The sequence below is a fragment of the Pleurodeles waltl genome, chromosome 6 (genome assembly GCF_031143425.1).
Source record: "Pleurodeles waltl isolate 20211129_DDA chromosome 6, aPleWal1.hap1.20221129, whole genome shotgun sequence".
Classification (NCBI taxonomy): Eukaryota; Metazoa; Chordata; class Amphibia; order Caudata; family Salamandridae; genus Pleurodeles; species Pleurodeles waltl.
This window is the reverse complement of record NC_090445.1, coordinates 214,433,250-214,460,878: the sequence shown is the minus strand read 5'-3', so window position 1 is coordinate 214,460,878 and position 27,629 is coordinate 214,433,250. Positions and strand designations below refer to the sequence as shown.

At 43.8% G+C, this 27,629-nt stretch overlaps 1 protein-coding gene across 19 annotated transcripts in view; it reads right to left on the bottom strand.

The window, feature by feature from the left end:
• The window catches only part of GRN (granulin precursor), a 1,029,241-nt gene that overhangs the window by 839,969 nt on the left and 161,643 nt on the right, over positions 1-27,629 (bottom strand). For all 19 annotated transcript variants that reach the window (XM_069237890.1, XM_069237896.1, XM_069237897.1 and 16 more), the window contains exon 2: positions 14,594-14,737. In XM_069237890.1, the coding sequence (XP_069093991.1) occupies positions 14,594-14,734 (141 nt within the window). In that variant the 5' untranslated portion in view covers positions 14,735-14,737. The remainder of the gene's footprint in view (positions 1-14,593; positions 14,738-27,629) is intronic.

The following is a 27,629-nucleotide window of genomic DNA, read 5'->3' as shown; positions in this document are numbered from 1 at the left end:
ACAAACACAGATTACAGACCCGGTGTTGGTCTGTGTAGGGATACTTGGCGTGGCACTGTGGGCAGAATCGGAACGGGGTCCGGTCCATTAGGCTTCGGTGGTTTCTGCAGTCAGGCCAACCAGGCCCTGGCTGGGAGCGGGAGCCCCGAAGGGCAACCGAAGTAGTGTTTCGTCGGTGTAAGATGTTTCACGATCGAAAATAATACTGACGATTTTCGGTGAATTTAGTCTTTTTCCGAATTGAATACCCGGAGCGAAGAGGAACACGTCCGAACCGATGGCGGAAAGAAACAATCTAAGATGGAGTCGATGCCCATTCGCAATGGAGCCGAAAGGGAGGAGTCACTCGGATCCGTGACTCGAAGAGAGTTCTTCAAAGAAAAACCACTTGTAACACTCCGAGCCCAACACCAGATGGCATGATATGCACAGCACGTGTATCCTGCAGCTACACATGCCACCAAACACATATACATATATATATATATATATATATATATATATACACACACACACATACACACACACACACACACACACACACACACACACGTATATATACACAAATACACACACACATACAAGTGAATATTGAACTTAAACGGCTACAGGCTCCCGGGGAGGTGGGAGGGTGCATGTGAATCTGCAGCGGAACATGCCAGGAACAGATGTTCACTGGGTAAGTGACATTTTCTGTTCGATGGCATGTATAGCTGCAGATACACTTGCTATGCATAGATTACAAAGCAGTTTTACCTCCCATAAGCAGTGGTCAGCCTGTAGGAGTTGAAGTTGTTTGAAATATTGTTCTTAGTACAGCCTGTCCTACTGTGGCCTGATGTGTTGCTAACACATCTACACAGTAATGTTTGGTAAATGTATGCGGTAATGACCAAGTGGCTGCTTTACAAATTTCGGTCATTGGTATGTTTCATAAGAAAGCCATTGTAGCCCCTTTTTCCAGGTGGAATGTGCTTTAGGTGTTACTAATAGCTGCCTTTTACCTTTTAGGTAACATGTTTGGATGCATTTTACTATTCATCTAGCTAGCCCTTGCTTTGAAATAGGGTTACGAGTATGTGGTTTCTGGAACGCCACAAATAACTGTTTGGTTTTCCTAAATGATTAGTTCTATCTATGTAATACATTAGAACTCTTTTAATATCTAATGTATGCAGGGCTCTTTCCGCTACAGAGTCTGGCTGTGGGAAGGAGACTGGTAGTTCCACTGTTTGATTGATATGAAACGGTGATATAACCTTTGGGAGACATTTTGGGTTTGTTCGAAGTACAACTTTATGTTTGGGTTCTTGTATGAACGGTTCTTCAATTGTGAAAGCTTGGATTTCACTAACTCTTCTTAATGAATTAATTGCAACTAGGAAGGCAACTTTCAATGTTAGGTATTGAATCTGACATGAATGCATAGGTTCAAATGGTGGGCCCATGATTCGTGTGAGTACTAGGTTTAGATTCCACGAAGGCACTGGAGATGTTCTGGTGGAATGATGCGTTTTGATCCTTCCATGAAGGCTTTGATAACAGGGATTCTAAATAGAGAGCTGTGTTGTATATTTTGCAAATACGCAGAAATTGTAATAAGATGTATTTTAATGGAGGAAAAGGCTAAATTTGCTTTTTGCAAATTAAGCAAATAACTTACAAGGTCTTGTATGGACGCTGAAAGAGGGGCAATTTGTTTAGATGGACAGTAATACACAAGCCTTTTCTGTTTGTTTGCATAACACTGCCTGGTAGTGGGTTTTCTTGCTTGTTTAATTACTTCCATACATTCAGTTGGAAGTTGCAGATATCCAAACTCTATGACTTCAGGAGCCAAATCGCTAGATTGTGTATTTTGGGATCTGGTTGCCTGATCAGTTGTTTGTTTTGCGTTAACAGATCTGGTCTGTTGGGGAGTTTGATATGTGGTACCACTGACAGATCTAACAGTGTCGTGTACCAGGGTTGACGTGCCCATGTTGGTGCTATAAATAGGAGTTTGAGTTTGTTTTGACGCAGTTTGTTGACTAGAAATGGAATGAGCGGGAGAGGGGGAAAAGCGTAAGCAAATATCCCGACCAATTCATCCATAGAGCATTGCCCTTGGATAGAGGATATGGGTACCTGGATGCAAAGATATGTCATTTTGTGTTTTCGCTGGTGGCGAATAGGTCTATGTCTGGCGTTCCCCTGTGGTGAAAGTATGTCTGAAGCACTTAGTGATGAATTTCCTACTCGTGTATTTGTTGATGATCTCGGCTGAAAACATCTGCCAATTGGTTGTGTATTCCTCAAATGTATTGTGCTACCAGGTGAATGTCGTTGTGGATTGCCCAATGCCAAATCTTTTGGGCTAGGAGGGACAGTTGAGACGAATGGGTCCCTCCTTGTTTAAGTAATACATTGTTGTCATGTCTGTTTTGATAAGGATGTTCTTTTGAGTGAGAAGATTCAGCCCCCCCCCCCCCCCCCCCCCAAGTGCTAGGAATACGGCTAGCAATTCTAGGTGATTTATGTGAAATTGTTTGTGTTTGGTGTACCATTGTCCTTGAATGTTGTGATTGTTGAGGTGTGCCCCCAATCCAATCACTGATGCATCTGTTTTAAGTATGGTCTGAGGCACAGGGTCTTGAAAAGGTCACAGTTTTGTTCAGATTTGTGGAATTCCACCACTGAAGTGATATGCATGTTTGGTGGTCTATCAACACTAGATCGTGAAGTTGACCCTGTGCCTGCGACCATTGCTGTGCAAGGCACTGTAGTAAAGGTCACATGTTTAATCTTGCATTTGGGACAATGGCGATGCATGATGCCATCATGCCTAATTTGACCGTGTACTGTTGGCCTGGCTGAATTTGTGCTAATACATTTTGAAATGCTTGTACTCTTCGTGGACTTGGGCTTGCAAGTGCTGTCTGTGTATTTAGTGTGGCTCCTAAATACTGTTGAAATTGCACAGGTTGTAGATGGGATTTTTGGTAGTTTATGGACAACCCTAGGATGTGTAGGGTTTGTATTACATAATGTGTATGACTGTTGGATTTTATTAGCCAATCATCGAGATATGGGAAGTCATGAATGTGTTGTCTTCTTAGGTAGGCAGCTACTACTGCCAATCATTTTGTAAATACTCTGGGAGCTGTTGTTATCCCGAAGGGTAACACTTTGAACTGGTAATGTTTTCCCTGAATTCGAAACCGGAGATATTTTCTGTGCGCTGGATAGATGGATTTGTGAAAATACACATCCTTGAGGTCTAATGTTGACATGAAATCTTGCTGCTGTAGCAGTGGAACCACATCCTGTAGTGTTATCATGTGAAAGTGTTGTGACAGGATGTAGAGATTGAGAGTTCTGAGATCTAATATTAGTCTTAAGGTTCTGTCTTTTGGGGGAATAAGGAAGTACAGTGATTAAACCCCTGTTCCTATCTGATCTTGTGGTACAAGCTCTATGGCTTGTTTGAGTAATAGCGATTTCACTTCTTCGTGCAACATTGAGATATGTTAGGAGGAGAGTTTATGTGGTTTTGGAGGTATATCTGGGGGAATTTGTGCAAATTCTATGCAATAACCATTGTGGATAATAGATAATACCCAGTAGTCTGTTGTAATGGGTAGCCAATTGTTGTGGAACCTTTGCAGTCTTCCCCCCACAGGTGAGGCGTGAGTTGGGAAGAGCTGGAGTAAGTCACTGTTTTGGCTGTGAGGCTTGTTTTGTTGCCTGATATTTTCCCCTGCCTCTGGGGAATTGGCCTCTGTATTTACCTTTAAACCCACCTCGTTGGTATTGAGGTTGGTAGGTTGACTTTGATTGTGAGGTGGATGCCTCAGGTCTTTATGTTCTAAAACCACCTCTGTATTGAGGTTTCCGAAAGGATCCCATATACTGTGTCGTATACAAAGCACCGATAGCTTTAGCGGTGTCCGAGTCTTTTTTAATTTTCTCAATAGTCGTATCTACCTGAGGGCCAAAAAGCTGTTTTTGATTAAACGGATCTACCTGAGGGCCAAAAAGCTGTTTTTGATTAAACGGAATATTAAGGACTGCCTGTTGAATTTCAGGCTTAAACCCTGATAACCTAAGCCATGCGTGTCTCTGTATAGTAACAGCAGCATTAATTGTTCTAGCTGCTGTGTCTGCAGAATCTAGGGCTGATCTAATCTGGTTATTGGTAATAGCCTGCCCTTCCTCGACTATTTGTTGTGCCCTTTTCTGTTGGTCTTTGGGGAGATGTTGTATGATATCCTTCATCTCATCCCAGTGGGCCCTATCATATCTAGCCAATAGTGCTTGGGAGTTGGTTATCCTCCATTGGTTGGCTGCCTGCGATGCTACCCTTTTGCCCGCAGCATCACATTTTCTGCTCTCCTTGTCTGGTGGTGGTGCATCCCCAGATGATTGGGAGTTGGTTCTCTTTCTGGCCGCGCTTACAACTACAGAATCAGGAGGCACTTGTTGTGTAATGAATGCCGGATCAGAGGAAGGTGGTTTATATTTTTTCTCCACTCTGGGAGTAATTATCCTGGCTTTGACTGCATCTTGAAATATCTGGTGTGCATGCTTTAACATGCCTGGAAGCATGGGACGGGACTGGTATTTAGTGTGTGTAGAGGATAATGTGTTGAAGAGAAAATCATCCTCTAAGGGCTCAGTGTGTATGGCGATAGTGTGGTAGGATGCCGCCCTAGCTAAGACCTGAGTATATCCGGTGCTATCTCCCGGTGGTGATGGTTTGGAGGGATAGTAGTCTGGGCTGTTATCAGGATTGGGATCTGGATCATAGAGATCCCATGGATCCACATTGTCTTGTGAATTAAAAGATTGTACAGGAGACTGTACAGGTGTGCGAGTAGTAGGTGGAGAGACAAGCAGGTGAGGGGAATGAGGATGAGAAAATGGTGGAGGTGGAGATTTTTGTTTAGGTTTTTGGCACTTTAGCTGGTGGCTGACCAGTGTCCAATTGTGCCTGAAAGGCCAGCTTCCTCCTAGGCTGCAGAGGAGGTGCAGTTATGAGCTTGCCAGTGTTCTTGTGAATGTGAATTCTGGTTTGCCTTTTGTAGGAAGTTGGTTCTGTATATACTATTTCAAAGTAAGAAATAGCGTGCACAGATTCCAAGGGTTCCCCTTAGAGGTAAGATAGTGGCAAAAGTAGATAATTCTAATGCTCTATTTTGTGGTAGTGTGGTCGAGCAGTAGGCTTATCAGAGGGTAGTGTTAAGCATTTGTTGTACACACACAGGCAATAAATGAGGAACACACACTCAAAGACTTACTCCAGGCCAATAGGTTTTTATATAGAAAAATATATTTTCTTAGTTTATTTTAAGAACCACAGGTTCAAGATTTACATTTAATACTTTAAATGCAAGGTATTTCACTTAGATACTCTAGGAACTTTGAATAAACACAATAGAATGTACAGTCTTTGTAAAAAATGGCAATAAGCTATTTTAAAAGTGGACACAGTGCAGAAATCAACAGTTTCTGGGGGAGGTATGGAAAGATTAGTGTTGAAGGTAAGTAGAACTTACAAGTGTTCCCCAAGGAGACCCCCTGTGCCTGCCTGCATCGTTGAAGAGACCCCGGGGTCTCCCCATTACTTCCTGTACAAAACCAGATGCCTGTTTGCACACTGCATCCGGCTGCTCCTGTGCCGCTGAGGGTGTACCTTCTGTGTCTTCTTGTGGCGCCCCCAGAGGACGCAAGTACTTACCTGCTGGCAGACTGCAACCAGGGCACCCCCTTCTCCATTGAAGCCTATGCGTTTTGGACACCACTTTGACCTCTGCACCTGACCGGCCCTGAGCTGCTGGTGTGGTAACTTTGGGGTTGCCCTGAACCCCCAACAGTGGGCTACCTTGGACCCAACATTGAACCCTGTAGGTGTTTTACTTACCTGCAAAAACTAACCAAAACTTACCTCCCCCAGGAACTGTTGAAAATTGCACTGTCTAGTTTTAAAATAGCTTATTGCCATTTTTGCTAAAACTGTACATGCTATTGTGATAATTCAAAGTTCCTAAGATACCCGAGTGAAATACCTTTCATTTGAAGTATAACTTGTAAATCTTGACCCAGTGGTTCTTAAAATAACCTAAGAAAATATATTTTTCTATATAAAAACCTATTGGCCTGGAATTGTCTTTGAGTGTGTGTTCCTCATTTATTGCCTGTGTGTGTACAACAAATGCTTAACACTACCCTCTGATAAGCCTACTGCTCGACCACACTACCACAAAATAGAGCATTAGAATTATCTCTTTTTGTCACTATCTTACCTCTAAGGGGAACCCTTGGACTCTGTGCATGCTATTTCTTACTTTGAAATAGTACATACAGAGCCAACTTCCTACACCAGGTATTAGCCCCTCATCCATCTCTGGCCTCAAATTCTGTTGATTGTTCTCACCTGGAATTTCGTCTATTATTACAGATACAATATGGCCCTAGCCTAATAGGCTCAGTTGGATCAGTCAGTCTATGGTCTCAAGTTCAGTATCTCTTCTGGTCACTTCTGTCTGATGCAATCCTCTTTGACTATCCCTCAAGACTGGGGAGTCTGGGAGAAAAGGGTTATATAATCAAAATATCATATCAGATTTCGTGGAGGTACCAGATCTCAACTCACTGGCCATGAGACCATTTATTAATCCCTTGTCCTTCACTGTTATTACAATGGCGTCATATCGCCTATTACCTCCTGGCAACCTGGTATGTCTAATCCAGTGAGTGAGCTTATTTTTGGGCAAGTCCCCATCTACCCTACCTAGGCGATTCAATTTAGGCATATTAGTTAGATAAACTATGTATTCCTGGGAATTCCTCAAGCTACTCTGTGTCGCACATTTTTAGAGCTATTTGTCCTCCTATCAAAAGATAGATCAAATGATTTTGCCGGACACCTTGCTTCTGTCTCAGGTGGCCAAGCCTCAGAACAGCCCCCGCAAGAGATTTTACAAACCTCCTTGTGAGATTTGCCTACCTGGAAACCAATACACTCCTGTGACCTGCTATTGCAATCATTAACCCATCCGCTGTGTCCATTTGATGTATCCATGGGATTACACTGCTCTAGGTTTTTATTAAGCTGTGCTAGGGGTTGTGGGGGAGTGTGGGATCTACCTAGTGAATGCAGGGGTCTGGAGTTTTCTTATATATGTGCCTCTCCATAGTTTGCCATTTCCTTTTTTATCCTTTGCATGCTTCACCAAGGTTTCTACCAGGCACCTCAATTCCTTAACCTCTCGTGTTAAATTGCCACATATTTCAAGCAGCTGACCCGATCTTGATGTAGTGGTACTGTTTCCTCTCTAGCCAATTGTGTTACAGGGCCATGATGAGGATGGATATCTGTTCAATTTGTTTCCAGACGCGTTATTTGGATAGTCTTCCTCCAAAACAGCTTATCTATTGGAACAAATTAGGCCACTCCCTTGTACTGCGTCATTTTCTTCAATACTTCGACTTTCTCTTGGGGGCTGGCATAGGGCCTGTACAGATTTCTCTTTTTCTCTTCCAGTTATAATAATATCAGGGGGTTTGATTAGTTGGTTGTCGAACAACGTTGCCCCCCCTCCCCCCTCCCAGCAGTGGCTTTTGCCCTTTGTGGCCCTATTTTTTTTGTGTAAAAGGATGTGATCTTTTTATTGGGTACTTCCTGTAATTTGGACTTATTGCACAACAAGGATTCAACCTCTTCTATTAGATCTCGGAAATGGTACAGTTTTCCCCTGCATTCCTTATTTTTTGGGGAATCTTCCTTTTACCCATGGAAGGCTTGAATGTTTTACGTTTTCCCATGGTCTGATTGTTTCAATTCGTTTTGGCCCCAACCTATTCAGCCTCTGTTATTACATTTGCTCATGGGGAAATCTCTTTATTTACTGGTTTCCCTTATCTTCCTCAGGCGCTGTAATTAAGATCGCCTAATGGGACTTTGCACAATTACACAATCAATCTAATCTGCTGGGCACTGTATTTGATCTTTTGCCCAGACATAAATAAGCCTGTGAGTACCTTATTTATACAAATGAAGTCCACAAGAGCCACGTGAGGTTTTAAAAGAGAGGGGGAGGGGCAGCCCGGACTCCTCCAGGCTCAGACGAGTGTGGAAGGGTCAGCGTTTTTAAGTGCGATGAAGCACCTCCTCCCTCTCACTGGTGCAAGCAGTGCAGGAGGAACAGCAGTGGACCCTGGTACAGGTAGTCCCACCAGGGAGGCAGAGTCGAATTAGGAGTCAGGCACGATAACCCTGGGACAGACGGTCCCACCAGGGTAAAGGGATCACCCCTCTGAATGGCCCCAAAGGATCAGGCTCGTCCCCTCCCAGTTCTGTCAAAATGTTTCAACCAATAGGTATGCTTCCAAAACCACAGAATGGAAAGTTAACAAAGATGGTGATAATGTACTAGGGCTTTGTGGACATACATACTTTACATCAGTCTGCCATCTAGGGGGTTGAGTCTAAAAACATGTTAAAGAAATATCAACAATATGACTCATGAGGACGGTGGCTGTAAGTATAAAATAGGTTCTTACTGCAAAATGACAGCTTCTAAATATCTTTAATAAAAGTTCAAGATCAGCGCCCTCCGACAAGACAACTTGGGCACATCTGTCATCCAAGTGAGCTTCAGAATTCAGACTACTATGGAGCCTCTGTTCTTGTCCTGTTCAACCCACTCAGCAAACATTCACAACATTAACAGCCAAGTGCTACTCAACATCCTCAAACTTTTAAGGGGTTTTGAAGGAATAACCATAAAATGATTTACACTTTATCAAATGAGTTCCTATCCTGTAACAAGGAAACAATCCAGTTGAATTGGTAACTGCAGAGAAGAGATACTTAATGACCAAAATCCCAGTGTACACAAAACAGAACAGCTTTACTTCAAGACCTTAGCATCCCACTGGTGTGTCAAGAGATTACATCTGGACAGAATCTATTTTTGTAAAAAGAGATATGCCTGTAGTTTGCCATTAATTGGCCCCTACACGGGGATTAGGAATGCAGCCATGTGATGACAGTGTGTAGATATGCATATTAATTATTTGTAAATATTAAATAGGACAACCATCAAGATATGGGCATGCTAACATGTTCTTTATTTTCCAATTGGTAAACCAGCATGGGATTCTACAGAATGATTAGATCACAACCCATAAGTATGCTTGTATAGGACCATAGAACAAACATAAAAGTGCTATTGATTAATTGGTGAGCAATGAAGGTGGTGTTTGGGAGCGGGGTTGGTGGAATGTATAGGCTTAATTTGTGGAGTCCGAGGGCACCTATGAAAATATATGAAAGCCCAGGATGAGAGGCTAACAGAGGTACTGCATGGTTCCCCCCCACCCCACTCCTTCCCAAAACTATGTGGTGGAGCTGCGGGCAGCCAAAAGGGTCCTAGGGTAACATGGGACAGGTTGGATAAATTCACATTTAGACTACTGGCAGCGGGGTAGACAAGCGGAGAAAATTACTGGCCAGGCTACTTGCCAAAGGTAATCATAACCTGCCAATTCTGGTGCTCCTCACTTCTGTTGGCAAGATGGTTACAATGCTATACACATAGCATTGTCAAAGCACCTGCAGTCAATTTTCAGTAAAGGGCAGATAACCCTCACCTCACTGGACATAATACCATGATTCCATATTTTTTTCTGAAGCCATACTTCATTCCATGGCAGCTAGAGATGAGAAGATGGCCCTAAAACATGTGGGCCTGGAAAAGACCTACTGCCAGGATGTGCACATTTGTGACGGATAGTTGAAACTTCCGGGTGTGGAACTTGACAAGGGTGCCCTCTCTATCCATTACGGTTTGTCTTAGCTATAGAGCCCCTGGTGCGAAGTTTGAAAAAAGGAATGGTGGATTAGCACCTGAAAGGTCTCTCACCTAGTCTCCCTCTAAGCTGATGATGCGCTAATTTACCTGAGGCTCCCAAGGGTATCTATTGCCTGCCTGGTATCATGTTTGAAGAGATTTGGGTGGCCTATGGTTTGCAGGTAAATAAACCAAAAAAGCCTCCTTTTTCTTCTGGGGTTCTCTGGCACCTTGTCCCACATCTGAATTGCCAGACTTGGAATTTCTATGATAAAAATGGACACATTTTGATATTTAGGCAATATGGTAGCCCACACACGCAGGAGAAACTGTATGACTAACATAGGACAGGTATTGTAGGGTCTTCAGACTTTAGTCTGGTTCTTGACCGCTGATCCGTTGTCTAGCACTTGGCAGGGTGGAAAGTGCAAAAATTATAATTGTCCAGCGTTGTCTATACATACTGTAAACCTCCCTCTGCCCCCTCAACTTATGAACATTCAAGACTTTACACAGTTCATTGGTCTCCTTGGTTTGTGCAGGGAAGAGGAATAGGGTGACTGGCAATACTGAAACAAGATGTGGAAGAGGGAAGACTATTTCTATACAGTGCATGTTCAGCATGCTGTTAGAGGAGTTCCTGAGGAAAATAATTGGGAGAGGCGGTTGATGAAGGGTACATACAGAGAGGTCACCCTTCTAGACCTGCTCATGGGGGATAGTGATGTCCCAGGAGAGTCCAATGAATTGTGCGACGGACTGCTATTGTACAGGAACAGGTCACTAAGCGTATACTTCAGAGGATACCCTTTGCTAGGGAGCTCAACCTTGCAGCCAGTTGAACGCATAAATGAGGTAACGGGGATGTCGCAGTGGCAAGACGGTGGATGTAATACCCTAGGGGATTTATATCCCCGGGAGACTTTTCTTAATTTTGAGGAGGCATAGGAGACATCTGTGGTGGGCCCGAACACTTCCTGCAATATGCAAAACTGACTGGAAGACGAGGGGCATCTGCACTGGGTTCCCGGCTGCTTTCGCAACCACATGAACGCTTGAGGCAGTTTTGCACCCAGGCCATTCATGCACCATATATGCAGTAACGCACATGTACAACAGATTGTGTCTGGACAGAACCAAAAGGTGACTAATTTAGTTTAGCATAGGAAACAGATACTGGGGACCAGGTGTGAGAGCCAACAAGAGATTCAAGTTTATACAATTTAACTTCTTCTGGCACCAGTGATTCTAAACAAGATATACCAGGGAAGATCAGCTTCCTACCCCATTAGTAATGTGCCCCTAGGATACTTTTTTTTTTTTTTTTAATAAAAGGTTTACCACCTTATCTGCAGTCACAGGGATACTGCTGGAATTAAGGTCCTTAACAGGGTCTAACTAAGGGTAATACTCGAGGTGAAAGGGAAGAAGATGCAGCACAAATTACTAAGATTGACCCTGATGTTGGCGCATGTGGGAAAGTGCCCTTTTTATATGGTCACCCCCACACTTTTTGCACCAGTGCTGATGGTTGTGACTCTGAAAGTGCACTAGAGCCTGCTAACCAGGCCCCATTGCCAGTGCACTCACCCTAATACACAAGGAATATGAATTGGTACTCCCAACTGGCAAGGATTTTAACTTCCTTATAAGTTCCCAGTAACTGGTACCAGTGATCCTCAGGGGATGGAAGTCAAAGGGGTCACCAGGGCCTGAAGCACTGTTTGTGCCACCTTGAGGGATGCAAGTAAACCGATGACAGCAGGTCTGCCACTGCAGAAACAGTGCAAAGTGCTCCAGTTCGACTTTCCCCTTACCCTGTGTGGCAAGGTCAAAGCACTATTTTTTATATTTTCGAGTCACCCCTAAGGTAGCCCTCCTGAGCCCAGGAGGCAGGATGCATTTTATTAAAGGTGTGGACATACAAGTGTCAGCCTGTATGTCCCTACAGTGGCTTTTTCCATTAAAGACTACTATAAGTGGTCAGTGGGCCATAGGATAACATGTGGGCACCTGGGCATTCTGAGATCGCCAGCTTCGTGATGCCCCAGCTGAAGTATGTCATGTTTGGAATAAAATCAGATTTAATGAGACAAGTTGTTTGATGCCAGAGTCAGATTTAATGTGACATAGGCCCAGGTAGCTACCTTTGAGGTTGCCCAACCTGGTTGCCCCAGCATTTCCTGTGTCGTGGCTGGAAGCCTGCAGATGCAGTTGCTGAGGCCGTAACAAGAATTTGACCACCCCCCTGCCAGGAGGTGTGAACACTCCCAGGAGTCCGAAACAAAGGCCTGCTTTGGCCAGAGAAGCCCTCAACAAAGGATGGGTTGTGAAGTGGGACATCAAAGTGGTGAGTTTCGAAGCCCACACCCCCTGTGATATACAGTCCCAAAGGGGGACAGTGCTGTCTCCTTACCCCTAGAAACACCCCTAAGTTGGTCTACCTGCTCTATACAGCAGAGGATGGGTTCCGCCCTTTTCAAAAGAGGCAGAATAGATGGTTCTGGGTAGAAAAAGTGACACACCCGCCAGAAGTGGTCACCTCAGGTGTGATTAGCTCTGCTGTGGCTAGAAACCTATTGGCCACTAGCACCCATACGCCTAATCCCCTAAATTTAGAAATTAAGGGGCACCCCTGGCACCAGAACCTCAGATCTGATTCGAATTGTAAACGACAAAGAAAAAACACCAGAGTCTGCAGCTTTAGGACCCGCACAAAGAAGAGGTGCGATACTCTGCACCGGTGGCAAACAAAGTCTAACAAACAAGCTGCACAACTGCCACTCCTCCTGGACCAGAGACTGGTTCCAAAAGCAAGAGGATCTCCGAAATACAAAATGGTAACTCCAAAACTCCTTTAAACTACAGACACGAGTCCCCTGTAGGCCGTAGTGACCTACGGCTCTGGGAACCAAAGAATCACTGGCAATCTGGCCTGCCAAGGGAGAGCCCATAAGTAAATCGTCTCATGCACTGTGGAAAAAAGTAGTGCTGACCTCCTGCAAGTTTCAGGTGGCTACTGTGTTCACCCAGACTCCAGGATGTTCAAGTAACCCAAAGCAGTGTTTACCGCTACCAAGGCTTGTTGGTGGCAGGTCAGGATACCACTACCTTTGTTCGATGCTGTTCTTCGGGGGAACCCCGCAGCCCCTTCGGCTCACCACCTTCATGGCTCCATTGTCAAGCTTTTGCATCAACTTCCTCACCAGCACTTGCAGCTCCCGCGTTCAGCCAGGACCACTCTGCACCAGGGCCATAAGAGCCAGGTAAAGTTATACTGCTGGGTGAACCTTAGTCCAGGGACCCACAACAGTTTAACCTCCAGTTGGATCTCCTGAATTCGACCTGCAAGTGACCGAGTGTTACTAGTGTGATTTTTCAGCAACTGCTTTCAGCAACAAAAACAGCCAGCAGGACAACTCTGCACCTGGGCCCTATGAGCTAGGTAAAACTGTACTGACAGCTGACCCATGGCTCAAATCCCAAGTGGCTTCCGCTGGACTCGACCTGCAAGTGACCGAGTGTCACTAGATGATTTCTCTATAGACCACAACCTTACAGTTTGACAGCTGTGTATTGTAACAATTTGTTTTTCCTTCTAAAATTAATAACTCAGGTTATACATATCTGTACTCATGTCGTTATCTAAATTTATACAAAAATCTGCTCTATTTTTATAAATTGGTGTTGGATTTCTTTGTAGTCCTGTCATTGACCTAGTATCCATGTTTGTGCTCTGAAAAGCTCCTCTAGTAAAGCCCAGCTGCACTGTGCCACACTACCAGGACTGAGCTACAGATTTATTAGTATGTATTTAAAGGACTCCGTTTGGGGTATTCTGAGTGTATTACATAGTGAGAACTAACGGCCTCACTGCATAATACTCCTTTCCTACAGCACACAGTGATTGGATACTCTGGAATTCATCTACCCTGTTTGTCCCTATGGCACCGAGAGGTTTCAGAATGGACACTAGTGGAGGAAAAGCAAATTTAACCTGACAGGAGGTACCACAAGTGCTGGATGATCAGAAGGCTGGAGGGGGAGGGTGGGGCTTATGGAGCAGTTTGTGGATACAGTGAACCTGGGAACTTCAGCAAGGGTGACCCTTTGGGGGGGGGGGGGGGGGGGGGGGGAATCAAATACCATGCCACAACAGATGGCGGTGTTCTCCTTGGCCCCTTCACACAATTCATACTGTACATTAACATAAAACTCAAAGAAATGTTACCTGTGAAACATTAAAGGAAATGGCATTCTCACAATCCAGGAGATAATGTAGGAAGGAATATGCCATACTGGGTGAAATGTAAGAATTAGCAGCCATTTTTGAATTCACAATTCATAGTTACTGCAGTTTCTTGAAGATGGGAAGAGAGCTTTAGATCACCAACTAACAGCTTTTAAAGCAAAGGAAAAGTGTCATGTAATCTTTCCTGTGCCGGGTAGGACCATCTAGAAGGGATGAGGATAAGAGTAACTGTGTCAAATATTGTTGGGTATTAACACAGTAGTGTATTTTCTTGAGAGCCTTTTTCAATAAGATTTAGGGGAAGTCTTACGTTATGCCCTGGGTGTCTTATAAACAATTGGAACAGCAAGATTATAATCATCCAAATATTCTTAATTCTCCTGGTAAGAACCACAAAGTCTAACAAACAAGCAGCTAGACTGGAAAACATCAAACCAATTAGTTGTGAAAACCTCTGACTTACTGGTAACCATTCATTCCCCTTTAGAGAGGAGACAACACTCACCGGTGACAGCGGACAGCAGCCATACCCTCCACCAGGGAGGTGACAGCATCTTGTGCCTGCTTCACAGGACTGCCCGTCTGGGCAAATCACTGCTGTCCCCAAACTGGCCAGAGACAGCCAGAGCACCAAAGACGACCACATTACCTGGAAAAGAGAAGAGCATACACAATTAAGCAAATACAGCACATTATACTATCTTGAAGAAAAAAAACTACTCTTGTAGTATGCTTCTACTAGGACTTGCAAGTTAGCATATTGTTATGGTACATGATGATCAAGATCCACAAGTTTGATCTTTTAATAAACTACCTATTCAGAATTATATTATCCAGGAATGTAACGTATGACAGATCTACCTCCACATTCTTTTTAATATACATGCAAAGTCACTCAAAGAGCAATAGGCCAAACGATTGCAACACTTTTTCTACTTTTCTACTGAGCACAGCACCAAGACAGAGTCAAAAATTGTGAACGAATTGTCAGAGCGCCATACTGGTACTATCCAAGAGCATCTAGACTTTGCAGCTTTAAGAACAGGGTGAGGTATTTAGCTTGAGGTGGCACCAAAATTAGTTAAACCGAAAAAAAATATTACACCACAAGCTAGTCTAGGTTCTAGGTTTTAATGTTTACTATTTGGCAACAGAACATTAGTACAACTAGATACATTCGAACAATAACAGTCGACTTGCATGAACTTGAATTAGTACTGCACAGGTTTACTTTCACAACGCAAAGTTCTTCTGAACAGCATCAGCACATTTCCAATTAGTGAATTCTTCTATTTCATAAAGGGTGTTAGTGTGCAAATACAGTTCTGATAGCCACATCAATTAAAATCAGTTAAACTTAGCATTTGGCTACAGACTACATTTTAATATCAAATTGCCTTTTTGCCGATTTCTAGCTCCTCTATATACCATCCCCTGGTCATGTGTCTCAGTATAGACCGGGTTTGCCCCTAATGTCTGCAGAAGAGCAAAGAAGAAGTAGAAGACTGACATAACTGTATACTTACTCCCTATTGAACTTTAAATCTCCCAGTATTTTATGAGGAACTAAATCTTAATCCATGCCAGGCTATTCACCATTGGCTAATTGGAGAACTAGCCCAGTGAATTTTCTGGGAACCTTTGGATTTAACAAACATACCATAAGCATTATAGTCAGTAAGTCAGGAGTGCATTTAATCATATCCGATAGGCATGAAATAGTTTGTGTACATTAGTCATGTAAATATGGGCAGTGCCAGGTCATGTGAATGAAGTCCACCCATGAATCAGGACATCTTACAGCTCTGACCTGCCTCTGGAACAATTTTAAGTGGGTTGACTGGGGTATGATAAGCATGATACAAGACCTTAAAATGCAATAAACAATGTCTGTAGTATTATAAGATTTTCGCAGTCTGAGAGAAGCAGTATATCCAATAGTCATTTGAACTCTCACCAAGCCTGTGTCCCTTTTAGCCATTAGCCCTTACAGCTAGGCCTCGGTCTCTGCACTGCCGTCTTATATGGACTTCACACCCATTCCCTGGTGTCTTGTCTGCGTGATGTTAGTGAAGAGTACAAACTCTCATCTCCCTATGGAAATCTGTGAAGAATTTAAATGTGTCTGATTTGAGGAGTCCCTTGACTTTTATAGTCTACTCTCTAGATACAGTTGGCCTAGTAGTGACAATCCAGCCTTCCACAGAGAAGTGTGTACCGACATAGCCCCCATCAATGCTATAACTAGATTGAGTTCAACTGGTATCACAGGAGTGTGGATACAGGAGTACCCCTGTAGTCTTACCAGTCAATGCCAGGACCCAACACAGACAGCACATTCTCAATCAGATCACTAGATCTTATAGGCTTGACAGCCACAATGGCCACAGGCTGTCCTTCACATCCACTTTTTCCTTCACCATAAATGATGCATGTGATGACTTGCTGATTTGCATCCCAGTATGTTGTCATTTCAGCTTGGACCATGTTGAAACATACCTTTAGAGTTGTGACATTGTAACCAACCCTTTCAAACTGAGAGCGCATAACATCCTGGAACAGCCTCCCCACGCAACTCTGTACCATCACCTCACTTCTGGAATTCTGAATGGCTCTTTAGACCTGGCTGTTCGAATAAGCCTCTGGGACTTACATGCACCTGGAAACCCTATTGGGTGATTAGCCGTGCTTTATAAGTCCTGACTGATTGATCCAGAGATAAAGAAGGCTACTTTCTGACCACATGAACAGCAACAGGATGGTGTAAACTTTTAGGGTGATGTTTCGGACAGTAATCGGATACTGACCAATTCTAAAATTTCAGCAAAATGAGAAGTAGGGATAGAGGCAAAGCCATCCATTGACGCACCTAGCAAGCCAGCTTTTCCAACACTGGGCTGGAATTTTCAGTTATCACTATGTTTGTCTGAATTTTTATTCCATGATGACTGATAGCATCATCATACCATTCTAGTGGTAAGACTTACACATTATTGTCAGTCCCAGGCATTAAATAGAAATATTTCTCATTTTATTCAATTACCCTATTCTAGAGTAGCTGTCAAATGTAATTATTTATGTAATTATGGGTGTTAAAATTCTATTCTGGGTGCCTGAAAAACAATTTATCCTAAGAATACTTTCATACCACTATTTTTCCTTAACTAACACTCTGAGTATGATGCTCTGAGCCAGTATGCCGGAGACTGCACAGCTAACACAATCAGTGAGAACAAAGGACATCCATGCCCATCCCTTTGCTTAGGGTAGAGCAGTTTAATTAGGGTGATAAAGTAATTTTCAAAGTGTATTTGACTCTGCGCTACATAAGCAGTGGCCAGTCTGTAGAGTGAAAGACCTTCTCTGAATCAACAGACTGCCAAACGATCAGAATTACCCTGACAGAACACCAACAAGGCAAGTAACAAAACATGGCCTAAGGCCAGGATGTTTTTTTTTTATTTTATTTTTTTAACTGTTACTGAGTAAGCTGGATGGCAATAACGTAACTATTTTATTATCCACGTTTATTAACTGCTTCTGTGCCGCGGACGTAACTGGTACGTCCCATGGCACAGTGCTCCTCTGCCGAGGACGTAACCATTACGTTTTCCCGCCACGTTCCCTCCCCTCCACCACCCAAATTACATCAGCGCGCGATAGCACACAGAGGCACTGGGGGAAAGGAAAGGGTTTTCCTTTCCCTCGATGTCTCTTTGACCATTCCTGCTGCCTGATCACATCGCAGGGGGGCCACATACTTTATGGCCATTGTTTTGTTCTTATTTCTGTGACATGTGTGTGTGTGGGCGCAAGGGTCGTTCCCCCCCCGCCCCAAGGAGCATAGAACTGTTGGCCATTTCTGCCCCCCTTGGGGGAAGATCAGCCTATTTCTTTTAGGCCCATCTGCCCCCAAGGGTGGCAGAGGGAAGAGGTAGAGTGTCAACATCAGGGCAGTGCACGCTCTACGGGCGACTAGAATGCAAAAACCCAACAATTTTAAGTTAACATAATTTATGCATTGTGCTGATATGATGTTGTTTAACCTTTTGCATTGCAGAGTTTAATCTTAAAGACTTATGTTCAGCATGTATATAAATACTGTTCACATGCTATGTACTGCTGCAGGTTTTCAGACTGTCAGGGTGTGGTCCCCTTCCAGGGCCTTCTAGAAGCTTTCCCTGCAGCATGCCTGGGTGTGGTTTGTGGGCTGGGCCAAGACTCTATATAAGGGAGCCAGCCCAGCTCCACATGCTCACTATTCAGAGGTCCCGGTGCAGAGCAGCAGCAACTTCGTGAGCTCCTGTTCCGGTGGCCTACTCTGATCCTGCAGGCCTTGCCCTTTTCACTTTCATTGGTGATCCTAGATCAGGGCGGTAAGACTGAGTTCTTGGGCCTAATCTTTGCATGATAAACAATTTTGCTCTTGTGCGTGTGAATGTGCGCTTGGTCGTTTCGTGGCATTTGCATGCTGATACTCAAATCGGCAAGACACACAATTCTTTGCTTGTGTTTTAACTCTTGATATTCATTGTGCGCTACCATTCCTTGGCAGTTACATGGTGGCATTCGAATTGGCAAGACGTGCAATTTGTTTTCTTGTGCTTTAACCCTTGATATTCATTGTGCGCAACCATTCCTTGGCAGTGACATGGTGGCATTCGACTAGGAAAGACGCGCAATTCATTTCCTGTGTGTAATTCATGTTACTCATTGTATGCTATCATTTCCTGACATTATTTGGTGACATTCGAATCGGCAAGCCGTGCAATTCCTTTTCTGTGATTAAAATCACGGTGTTCATTATGCGCTACCATTTTAAGGCATTTACTTGGTGGCTTTCCAGTTGGCAAGTCATATGATTTATTTCTCGAGTCTAATCTGTGTTATTCATGGTGCACAATCATTCTATGGTATTTACTACCCAAACCTGCAATGTGCGCAATTCATGTTCCGGCAATTTGAGAGAACAAAAGAAGCCAGAGTTCTAGATGTAATGTTGTGTGCTCCCAATATGTTTCTCAAACACGATTCATATGATGGTTTAGAAATCATTCAGATTGTTTTTCTGATCCTCATGCAAAGGATAATACTTGAATTTGAAAGTTTCATTTAACTTTTTTCTTGATTCCCTCACAGGTATCCAGTCATCTTGAAGCCTAGTCATTTTAAGTCTATCCTTAGGTTGTCCATGTTTTCAGAATGACAATGCTTAGAGTCATAGCCTAGTATTGATTCATATGATGTAATCTTGATATTGTGTGTTTTAACCTTTTTGCTTCCTACAGGTCTCCTTCCCAGCTGTTCCCTTCCTAATTCCCTTTTCCCACTTGGACTCTCTTAGACTCTGTGACAATTCAAATCAGAGTAATGGAGCTGTCTTGTGGTGGAAGTGTTGGGAACGTGCAGAGACCCCGAGGATCTGGTGACTGACAGAGAGAGTGTGTTTATTGTATGGGCCCTGGGCAAGGGTCGCTCCCCTTAGGGGGCATATAATTTGTGGCCATTTCTGCCCCCTTCCCCCTCCTTGGAAGCAGAGGCAGAAAACACTGGAACGCCAAGGATTTTATTTTTTTCTTTGTTTATTTCTGGGAAGGGGGGGGGATAGAACTGTTGCCCATTTCTGGGGCAGATCAGCCTGTTTGTTTGTTTTGTCTTTTAAGTCCCGGGCTAGACACCGGAGAGGGAGAGGGGGAGTGAGTAAGTGAGTGAGTGAGAGTGAGTGAGTGATGCTCCCCATGGGGGTACACTACTAAAGGTCTTTTCTGTCCCCATATTTTTTGTAGGCCCATCTGCTCCTAAGGGGGGCAGAATCCATTTAGTTGGCAAAGTATTTGCATTTGTGATTAGAACAGTGTATTTCTCCTTTTTGGTCTAGTTCAAAGCTTTTGCTTCCTTTGCTGTGGCTCCTTGCGGTTTTGGCAGTGGTTGACCTGTGGTTTGCGTAGTTGCATGTTTTAGGTAAGTAAAAACAATTTACTCCAAAGGAGTATTGTTGCCATGCATGAATGACATGTTTGTAGGTGGATTACTAAATGCAGGATTGTGTGTGAAATTGTCCTTCGATTCGTGCACAATGATATTTGTGTTGTCTTATGTCCAATTTGCTTTTCTTTTTTTTCTTTTTAGTGGGATATCATTGGTGATTGCTGTGTCTGTGCAGAGTAGTTGATGGTATGTAGGCTTTTCAGCCAAGTGAGTTGTAGCGTTTTCAGTAAATAACTCTTTGTGATAAAGCCACACTTTGTTTTTTACTTATCTTACACAGTGCTGGCAGTGGGTGGTGTATGTGTCCAGTTACATTTCGTAGGAAGGACCATGGCTAGCCGCAGGATGACCGCTCAGCAGGTTGTTGGTATGCTTTTTTGAGTCACTGTCTTATGATTATGACACTGACTCTGCATCAGAGGCAGAGGAGGAAGTGAGAGATTCTGGCAGAGAATTTTCTGTCCGAGAAGAATCTTCTGATGAGGAAGCCACTCTCAGTGCAGATGAAGGGCCTGTTTTAGAGGAGGACACTGATGTGCCAATAGTACAGCAGCCTGGGGCTGAAAGATTTCCCATTGGAAGACCTGAACCCTGGGTTGCCCCAAACATGGAGCAGCCAGAGTTGCCTGCCTTTGTCAGGAATCCCCAAGGTGCCTCCTGCGTTATCTGTCAGCATCTCCAGGGATTAGGGTTAAATCATCTCTGTTCTTGGTTAAACCTTCATGTTTCTAAGTAAACATAATGTGCTGTGTTACACAATTGGTTTTACCAATGCTTGTTTGCTAATGTGAGCAGGTGTAGACATGTGCTTCTAATTGGGTGTGGTGACTCATCCACATGTGGAAACTCAACTGCTTTCCTGATTGGCTATAAATAGCAGAGTGAAGCAAGTCTCCCTGCTCGGCTTTGTTTTGCTTCCTGAACTCAGCATCTGATTTGGCAGTCCAGCCCCTGCTGTCATCCTCGTATTCAGGACTTTTGAGGCAATTCTTTTCTTCGTTCCTGTACCAGCTGACACTAGGCATTCCTCCAGCACTCCGGAAAAGACTGCAGCTAAGTGACTAGTATTCTCCAGGGAGTTTGTTCTTTGAGCACTGCGCTTTCCTAGAACAGTTGGTGTATTTCAGACCTCGTATTTTGACAGTGCTTATCTTGAAGAGACAAATGCATTTCTGAACATTCTACATTTTTATTGTAGTTACTTGCCTAAATGTGCTTCAGGAAATCTGCTTGAGCTCAAGTACTACAAAAAGTGACAGTGTAATTTTAAAAGAGCATTTACGTAACTTTTCTTTCTCTAATAGCATAACTCTTGGATTTAAATTGTGTCATTCATGTCTGTGTGTCAGGTTTGAGGAATTTGCTTTTGAAAGGTTTTACTTACACACACACACACACACACACACACAAAATCAAACTGTCACCCTAACTGTTTAAACCCAGAGTGGACATTTGTATTTCTTGGATTGTTTTTGTTCCTTTTAGTTTAACCCTATGCATGCAGGAAAGTTAGACATGATATCATGCACAAGAAAGACAAACAAGGGCATTAATTATAAGTGCAACCACAGTTCTAATTGTAGTGTGTAATAGTGAAGCTCTGTGAAGCCAGCCCTAGTGTCGCAGTACTTCTTGTTATGGTACGCAGTTTGGGTTTTTGGTAATGCAGTGTTAGTAATTGTGTCAACAGTTATTATCTAAGAAAAGTGCTGGAGCATCCCGGTGTTCTTCTACCGCTCCCGTGCCCATATCAGAAAGAGAGATTCAGTTTCAAGGAAGTTGAGCGCACTAACTCTACTATCACTGTCAACAACGACCTGACCCCCAAAGATACAAGGTGCCTGGCTGGACCGGCAAGACGTGGCAGTGTTTTGTCCCTTTCTCTTCCACTCCCCCTATCCTTTTGGGACACCTGCCGGGGATTCTGTGTCCACCAGGAAGTGCCAAGAGGTGTTCCAGGAGGTCAGGGGGCATACCATAGCCCCTGCAGACATCCTGCTTTTCAGATGAGTGGCCCCGTCTCAACAGCCTTTACTGGTCTCCTGGGATGTAGAGTCCATACTGAAAACATTTTGCTGTCAATTTCTTTCAGTTGTTTATGAACGGTGTGTTTTTGGAAGAGACTGGTGAGCAAACAAATTCGTATACAGAGCAGTATTTGAGGGACAATGCTGCCAGACTTAGGCCACACTCTAGAGCTACCCAGTGGACTGCACCAAATTTGGAAGAGATGAAAATGGTTTTGGGTTTGACTTTTTTGATGGGGTTGATAAGGAAGCAGTCATTGGTTTCTTATTTGTCTACTAGTCCCTCTATGGCAACGGCTATATTTCCTGCAACCATAAAAGTCGTAATTGGTCTTTGCTTCTTCATTGGATGCCTTGCCACGAGATGACCCTGATTCTGACAATCTTTAACATTAGGCCTGGCCTTGATCATTTTGTAGATCGGTTTTCAAAGGTTCCAGGCAAAGAAATAGCTGTGGACGAGTCTTTGGTCCTGTTCAAGGGTCGTTTGGTTTTCAGGCAGTACATTCCTAGAAAGACAGCACGGTACGGAATTATGCTATTCAAGGGAGCGTGCCTGTTTAAAAAAAAATAATAATAATCTTGGAGACCGTGCAGTGCCTTGCAGAATGATGAGCTGATAGCTCTGAAGTTTACAGACAGGAAGGATGTCTACATGCCAAGTACCATCCATGATGAGTGCTTCCCCTGTGACGGTTTGTGGACAGGTTGCCGAAGTGCACGAGCCTGGAGAAGTGTGGCACAATGGTTAGAGCAGCAGACCCGGATGCAGAGATCTGGCCCGGGACCAGGGTTCAATTGCCACCTCTGCGGGTCTTGGGCTCATTTCCCTTGGACCAGATAATTCTCGCCTCAGTGCCTAATCTAATTAATGGGTCCCACTCTAACTCTGGGCAATAGCTTGCTTAATTTCCACAACAGCCCTGACCGCGCTTGGATGCCTGGCTTCACCCTGGGGGTTGCCCAGGAGTGAGCGCCTCACAGGGAATAAAGCCAGGAGGGGTTCCACAGCAGTATGCGTAGAGCGCCTTGAGACCTTAACGGGTGAGTAGTGCGCTATAGAAGTGCGAAGTTTAAGTTTGTGTGCATTTTAGATTATAATAAGCACAGGGGAGGTGTAGATAGAGTTGGTCAGAGGTTGGAACCTTATACTGCTATTCGTAAGTCTTACGTTTGGTATAAGAAGTTAGCGATTCACCTGTTCCACTTGGCAACTTTTAATGCTTTTGTGTGGATAGTTCTTCAGAGTCAAAGATAACATTTGTGAAATTTCAGGAGTTAGTGATAGAGAGCCTTATTGTGGTAGAACGTGCAAGAGTCCCTAGAGAAGTGTTGGTGGAGGATGTGGCTAGATTGAAAGATCACCACTTCGCTGAGCACATTCCTCCCACAGCCCACAAAAACCTTCCCGCTAAGAAATGTAGAGTCTGTGCTAGAAGAGGTCTCCGGAGGGAGACTCGTATGTACTGCCCAGATTGTCCTTCAAAGCCTGGGCTGTGTGTGGGTGACTGTTTAAGGAGTTACCACATTCAAAAACATTATTGGGAAATACTGTCAGAGTAACCTGCCTGTTTTATGTTTTCAAATGTTCTGTTTCCCTGTTTCCATTACTGTCATGTATTTAGTTAGAGCTTTTGTGTTTGTAGTTTTGTACATATTTCTAATTAGTTAGTGGTTTCTTTGTTGTTAAAAAAAAAAAAAAAAAGTGATGGTATGCATGGAGTGGAGCTTGGCTGGCGGTGTAAATAGTGACTTGCTGTTGGCCACTGCAACACATTGCCAGACAAACGCCAGTCCACACACTCCCATCAGCTGGTGTGATTGCTAATATCAGGTTTGTGGGCGTATGAAAGTGATGGGCCCTTGAATGACGCTGTCTGTTGATGCGAATGTTGTAATGCGCTGGGCCCAGGGATGGCAGCGTGAATGGTCTTGTGCATGTCATGTATGAAAGGTGTGTGAATGGTCTGTAAAGCGGTTGGTGCCTTGCCACGGCTTTAAAGCTCACGAGCTGTGAGTCATTGGCTCAGTTTTTCAAGTTATTAACAGTGAATTTCATTTTTGTGAATCTCTTGTTAATAAAATTTAATCTGCTGAACCATCACTCACCCTCGTGCCAAATCCAACCAGTATGTTTGGTAAAAATGACTGTGGTAAAAATGACAAAACCTGCTCCGCTTTAATCAGGCGTCAGAGCACACCCGTGACATACTAGGTGTTTCAGGTGGGACCCCGATGATGAAGCATGCCACCGACTGTGTTGGTGGGTGAAATGTCTTCTTAACATAAACTAAGTGTGTTTCTTTTCCCAATTTTAGTGTTTGGGACATCACGAAAGGACGTGGACACATCAAAATGATTTATTACAACACTACCGTTTTTTTTCAGGGGTGGGGGTGAGGAGGGGTAAGTTCACCTGTGTTTTTGGTCCCAAGTGCGGCGGTCATCTAGGCAAACCTACCAAACCCAGACATTTTTTAAAAACTAGACACCCAGAGGACTCCAGAGGGGTGTGGCTTGTGTGGATCCCCTAACATTTTCTTACCCCAGACTCCTCTGCAAACCTCAAACTTTGCTTAAGAAACGCATATTTTCCTCACTTTTCTTTGTCGGATCACCACACCGGCAAAAATGTCCTACCATCCAGCATTCCCCTCAGTCTCCCAAGTAAAATGATACCTCACTTGTGTGGGTCCCCAAAGCAGAGTCAGCCTAAAGATGTATAAAAGAACAAATTGTGTGCGTATCAACTCCCTGTGCTATCCCCTCAATCGCTACACGTTTTTGGCCTTTTCCTGTTGCAGAAACCTGGGCCATCCACACAAGTGAGGTATTATTTTTATCTGGAGACCTAGAGGAACGCTGGGTAAAGGAAAGTTTGTCTCCCCTCAGATTCTAGAACTTTCCATCACCAAAATGTGAGGGAAACTTTTTTTTGTTGCCAAATTGAGGTTTGCAAAGGATTCTGGGTAACAGAACCTGGTGACAGCCTCACAAGTCACCCCATTCTGAATCCCCCTAGCTGTCTAGTTTTCAGGAATTACCAGGTTTACCAGGTTTTTCTAGGTGCCGGCTGAGCTAGAGGCCGAAATCCACAGCTCGGCACTTTGCAAAAAACAGGTCAGTTTTCTTTCGGAAAATGCGATGTGTCCATGTTGTGTTTTGTGGCACTTCCTGTCATGGACACTAGGCCTAGCCACACAAGTGGGGTAGCATTTTTATTAGGAGAATTGGGGGTTTGCTGGGTGAAAATCTGTGGCTCCTCTCAGATTCCAGAACTTTCTATCACCGAAATGTGAGGAAAAAGTGTTTTTGGCCAAATTTTGAGATGTGCAAAGGATTCTGGGTAACAGAACCTGGTGAGAGCCCCACAAGTTACCCCATCTTGGATTCCCCTTGGTATCTAATTTTCAAAAGTTTCCCTAGGTGCTGGCTGCGCTACAGGCCAAAATCCACAGCTAGACACTTTCCAAAAAGCACGTCCGATTTCAATGTAAAAATGTGATGTGTCCATGTTGCGTTTCCAGTCGCGGGCATTAGGCCTATGCACACAAGTGAGGTACCATTTTTATTGGGAGACTTGGGGGAACACAGAATAGCACAATAAGGATAAGTTACTTACCTGTAAATCCTAGTTCTCTTCCAGGGGTATCCTCATCAAAGTCAAACATTGAATATTCCCGCCCTTGTGCGGGGACCTCGGAGCATATATAAAATACACACATATAAAGTATGAAATCTGCACGAAAAATATATATAGCATTTTTAGTAGACATATCTTTCATACTAAACTCATATATACATGTGTAAAACGGCAATGCAGGCTATAATCATAAACAGGCTAAAATGCTTTATTTCTATGAAGTTTTTTTTTTTTTTTAAGCATAATAAAATTACAAGAGAGAATAAATATCTACCCAAGCCCCCAAAACTGGGCTTAGGGAAATAAGCAGTAGTAATCACTAGAGAAAAAAGAGAAAAAACTGCATTGAAAAACAATGGAGCATTCTTAGCCAATAGGCTGCATGCAGGTTAACACAGGAGAACCATAAAAACTTTGGCACCGTGCCTTTAAGACCCTGAGCACCTCCAGTATCCCACCATGCCTCAGGGGTGAAGGAGAGGTGACAGTTGGTTCACAGTTAGGTCAGTACTTTTTTACGGTGATAATCTGTGTAACTGTTTCGAAAGATAGTCTGTCCTGCACTTCTAGGACACGTGCGTCCGGGGAGGAGGGTGGGTTGTTTAGGACTTTGATGAGGATACCCCTGGAAGAGAACTAGGATTTACAGGTAAGTAACTTATCCTTCTCTTCCAGGGGATCCTCATCAATAGTCATAAACATTGAATAGATTAGCAAGCCCATCCCTAAACTCTGTGGACTGTCTAATAGAAGTGCAGGAATAGACATGTATCATGCAAATAAATTTCTCAGAGAGGCCTGCCCCACTTGGGTATCTGCTCTTGCATCTGAGTCCAAACAGTAATGTCTAGTAAATGTATGTACAGACTTCCATGTAGCAGCCTTACAAATCTCAGATATTGGAACATTAAGGAGGGCAGCAGTAGCCGCTTTTCCCCTTGTGGAATGCGCTTTAGGTCTACCTAGTAGTTGTTTGTTAGCCAACTGGTAAGCATTAACAATACAAGAAACTATCCATCTTGATATTGTTCGTTTAGATGCTGCCTCTCCTGTCCTCAAATGACCATAATTTACAAATAAGTGGTTGGAATGTCTAATCTGTTTTGTTTTATCCAAATAAAATTGCAACACTCTTTTCAAATCTAGGGAGTGCAATGCCTTCTCCGCCGGAGTTTCCGGATTAGGGAAGAAAGTCGGTAAAGAGATAGTCTGATTGATGTGGAATTCTGACACCACCTTCGGTAGGAATGATGGGTGAGTTCGCAGAACCACTCTATTGTCGTGAAATACAGTGTACGGTTCTTCGGAAGACAAAGCCTGAATTTCACTGACCCTCCTCGCGGAAGTAATGGCTACCAAAAAAGCCGTCTTCCACCTAAGGTGTTGCAAAGAGGCTTTGTGTATAGGTTCGAAAGGAGGGCCCATAAGTTTTGACAATACTATGTTCAGTTCCCATGGAGGAGAGGGTCTCCTAATGGGCGGAAAAACTTTTTTCAAACCTTCTAAGAAATCCTTGACTACTGGTTTCGTAAAGAAGGATTCCTGAGAAGGTGACTTACGATAGGCTGTAATGGCAGACAAATGTACCTTAATAGATGATACCTGCAGACCGGACTTTGCCAGATGAAGTAAGTACGATAATATGACATCCTCCGGAGCCCGTATGGGATTCTGACCTTGTTGACAGCACCATATGTAGAACCTCTTCCACTTAAAAGCGTAAGAACGCCGCGTGGAAGGTCGTCTGGACTCTTTCAAGATGTTCATGCACTCCTGCGAGAGCCCTAGGTGCCCATATTGCAGGAATTCAGGAGCCATGCTGTCAAGCTCAGAGAGGGTAGGTTGGGATGCAGAACCCTGCCCTCCATCCTGCTCAGAAGATC